We start from the raw sequence: 3,671 nt of genomic DNA, 5'->3' as shown, positions 1-3,671 counted from the left end.
AATATCCATATTGACACATGCTCGGTTAGTACATTTATATGTTAACCTTTTCTAGACATTGGATAGCTGTCTTTGGTCAAGTGTTCAAAAGGAATACCAAAACCACTGTGGAAGATCTTCGCAAGCAAATCAGCAGAGGTGGAGGTACTGTAATTGCAATGAGAGTAATGGTCGATTGCTCTTTCCTGGTTTGACTAGTTCATACAGACCAAATAGAGTTGACACGAGTTTAAGTGCAGTTAAATACACTGAAAAAATAAGCAGTAAACATGTGTGAACATTTTGCAAATTTGTCACATTTTTGTCACCCCTGTGGGGCATGAAAAAATTGTTCAAGGTGGATGTATTACTTAACATCCTAACTTGTTAATGTTCTGACTCCCCCCAGGACAATCTGTTAAAATCTACAGTAATACAAGTTACTAAACAATGCAATGAATATTTTTCTTGTTTTAGGCTCTCCTGGTTGTTTGGTTAATGCTTCTACATTGTTGGGTCTGGCCCACACTTTGTTTGATGCTATAGCTGCAAGATCAAGGTAAACTACAAGACATGAATTCCTCATTCTTAAGGGTGTTTTTAGGTCTTGGAGAATTCACTGGTCTGTGCACATATCTTTAGTTACTGAATGACATAAACACATAATAACTGTTAAGCCAAATGAAAAAGGAAACATTCAGCTACCCTGCATGAGTGAAACAACAGGAAGAAATCATTTGCAAGCGAGAACTTACTTGATACTTAGCAATGGAACCGAGAGAAGGACCTGTAAGCATAAGGATCTTTTTTTACACTGTATACTGGGCACAGCTTTGGAACATACCTCTTAAGGGGGTTTAGGGAGGTCTTGATACCAATGACCATTCCTCCTGGCTCTTAAGGACTTTTTTCTGATAACTTCATTTATTGCAAACAAAATTGCAAAAAGAAATAAAATGTAAAATAAACCAAAGGATTATTGAGTCAAACTGAATTGTTTTTGTTTCTTGGCTTTTCCGTTTTAGTTATAATGGAGCCATCACCAAGTGTGTGACAGCAATTATCGTCTTGGAAAGAAAATGCAACGAGTATCAAAATGATGCTGCTGCTAGATCCCAGTCCCCTGTGGTAATGGGTCCTCCTCATCGCCATGTCCGTGCTCTCCATGGGCCTGGGAACGGCAATTCTTCACGGTCTTCTTCTAATGAAACTGAACAAGAGGTTGGTCACACTTTTCAATGCACTGTCAAAAAAAAAAGAAATTCAAGCTCTCGATAAAATGTTAGCCTATTCCAGACACATAAACAAACTTACGTTTGAAAATCCTGTTCAATTAGTATTTGCTTACAAGTAGTGGTAAATTGATTCTAATCCTCAGAGCCCAGGATTAAAGGTGAATCAGATCAAAAGTGTGAATCAGAACACTTGAGCTTAGTGTACGTTGAAAGTCTTGTGTGCGCGTAGTTGAGCTCGAGCGTTCCGATTCACACTGATAAAGGCGTTTCCTCTAAACGTTTGTTTTAATACAACTTTGCACTTCATGAACGCTATCGAACAATTGTTGTAACTATTGAGTGCTACGCATCAAAAACTCTTTTTTGTGAAACACAAAACAACCCAATGGACAGAACCTGAAATAAAATCCTGCAACCTGTGCTAACTGCTGGTTGAGGACTGACGGTATGAACGTGGTTCACTGTTGCTGCTTGTTATTGTCTTTGCAGAACTCGTCAGGGAAATTTGAAGAAGGTTCAGAAGAAAGCAGTAGTGTTCATGAGATAAACACAGCTCAAGCGGACAGTAATCCGCATGCGTTAGTCCTGACCACTTTTGAGACAATATGGAATGCAGTCAACCAGTTCAGGTTTGTAGTATATAATAAAGGTGGTAAATTGTTAGCTCGGTAAATAATGAAGATGAAATGTTCAACATGACACGAGCGAGGGACAAAGATAAAATCTGAGTCCCAGACGGGAATCGAAGCCATGGTCTCACAGAATACAGTTCAGGTTGTTATGAAAGTCAATACGTTGCCTCTGCTAAGGTCGAAGTTTAACATTATGTAATGGTACAACGAATTTAACAGTTCAAATTTTATTAAAATAGACCTGCTTCTTTCGTAGATGTTAAAGAACTAGTAATTGTTCGAAGGAAGGAAATACCTATTTTGTAAAGGGTACAGAAACGCTTTCCTCTATGGGGCACAGCCTTTAATCGTTCAAGTAAACTTTTTTTTGTGAACTGACAACTGAACTCTCTCAAATGTTCGTGTGCATTTAACATTGAAGCAATTAATGGTTAACTATCACAGCGAGGTGAATTCAAAGTATTTGAATCCTAATTTCTGTTGTTGCACCGTTTCTCACCGTTTTTATCTCATGGATCAGTTCTTTGATAAAATACTTGTTTGTTTTTCCTGCCGACTTCTCTGACTTCATTCCTTTTTCTCATTAATTCTAGTGCCCAGATCTTCAGTGGTGTTGGTTTTCCTCATCCAGTGCCACTGAACCTTCTTGAAGACCTGGCTAAGCCAACAAGGGAGGAGGCTATACAGTTTCTTGGCCGACTCTGTTCATGTTTAGCGTTTGTAGTTACTGCCATACAAAGGTAATCATTGCAGTCAAAGCTTTAAGACCTGGCTAAGCCAACAAGAGAAGAAGCTATACAGTTTCTTGGCCGGCTCTGTTCATGTTTAGCGTTTGTAGTTACTGCTATACAAAGGTAATCATTGCAGTCAAAGCTTTAAGACCTGGCTAAGCCAACAAGAGAAGAAGCTATACAGTTTCTTGGCCGGCTCTGTTCATGTTTAGCGTTTGTAGTTACTGCCATACAAAGGTAATCATTGCAGTCAAAGCTTTAAGTGTAAACTCTCCAGACTGGTTCCTACAGATTCCTTTTAATGTTAGTGTTGAGAAATTAGAGGTTCATAAACATGATGTAGGTAGGATGTTGGAGGTTCATCAAGACGATGTAGGAAGGAATTTGTCGGCTGCACGCGGGCTAAAAGACACCCAACTTTGGTATTGTCTCTTATTGTCTGTAAGACTAAAAAGAGCAATGTCGCGATATTTCAAGTCATTTTAATGATTACTTTCAAATTGAGGAAAACCTCAAAATAACAGTTGTCTCACATAGAAATACAACAAAGGAGTAATAAAAACGCAGAAATAAACAAGGATGGTTTCGAATGACGAAGATTAATACGGATTACGACTGACAAACTTAAAAACATTTGCCAATTATTTTTCAAAGATGTGTTGTCCGTGACGCAGCTACTTAAAAAGAAATTTCTTACTTTGTCTTCTGCTTGCCTTGTTTGTTTTAAGTGTTCTTCAAGAACCAAAGGGAAGTGAGACAGGAAATTATCAATTGTTTGAAACTCTGTTACAAGCAATTACTCAGTTTTACGAGCAGGTAAGTGCTACTCCGTTAGATCTACTGTACAACAACATTTTTTTTTTTCATTCGTTTTCCTCTGTTTAAACCCCTTACTGTCGGTTAAACATGAACATAGTAAAGAGAAACAAAATAAACTGAGCCATATTTAAGATGGTTCCCGCCCAATATTTGAGCAATACAGGCAACACTAAAGTTACCAAAGAGACCTCATATCATACATGGTAACAGTTTAAGTACAGCTAAAAAAAAAAACTACCAAAGCGTTACTCAAGCTGACCCCGCGAGAGAAAAAT

At 38.1% G+C, this 3,671-nt stretch overlaps 1 protein-coding gene across 1 annotated transcript; it reads left to right on the top strand.

Annotated features, from left to right (window-relative positions):
- The first annotated feature begins 38 nt into the window (after positions 1-38).
- LOC144641052 (uncharacterized) lies at positions 39-3,165 on the top strand. The gene is made up of 5 exons (XM_078500108.1): positions 39-144; positions 457-538; positions 1,005-1,200; positions 1,704-1,843; positions 2,440-3,165. The coding sequence occupies exons 1-5, from the start codon at positions 39-41 to the stop codon at positions 2,588-2,590; spliced, it is 675 nt and encodes a 224-aa protein (XP_078356234.1). The 3' UTR covers positions 2,591-3,165.
- Positions 3,166-3,671: the final 506 nt, after the last annotated feature.

The sequence above is a fragment of the Oculina patagonica genome, unplaced genomic scaffold (assembly GCF_052425735.1).
Source record: "Oculina patagonica isolate OP01 unplaced genomic scaffold, crgOcupat unplaced641, whole genome shotgun sequence".
Lineage (NCBI taxonomy): Eukaryota > Metazoa > Cnidaria > Anthozoa > Scleractinia > Oculinidae > Oculina > Oculina patagonica.
This window is presented reverse-complemented; position numbering and strand designations above follow the sequence as displayed.

Bases quoted from the DNA above. Each gene is read 5' to 3' on its own strand.
- LOC144641052 (XM_078500108.1), top strand. From the start codon at position 39: ATGTTAACCTTTTCTAGACATTGGATAGCTGTCTTTGGTCAAGTGTTC. The intron at 1,201-1,703 runs GTTGGTCACACT...TTGTCTTTGCAG, and splicing joins CTAATGAAACTGAACAAGAG to AACTCGTCAGGGAAATTTGA. The intron at 1,844-2,439 runs GTTTGTAGTATA...CATTAATTCTAG, and splicing joins AATGCAGTCAACCAGTTCAG to TGCCCAGATCTTCAGTGGTG.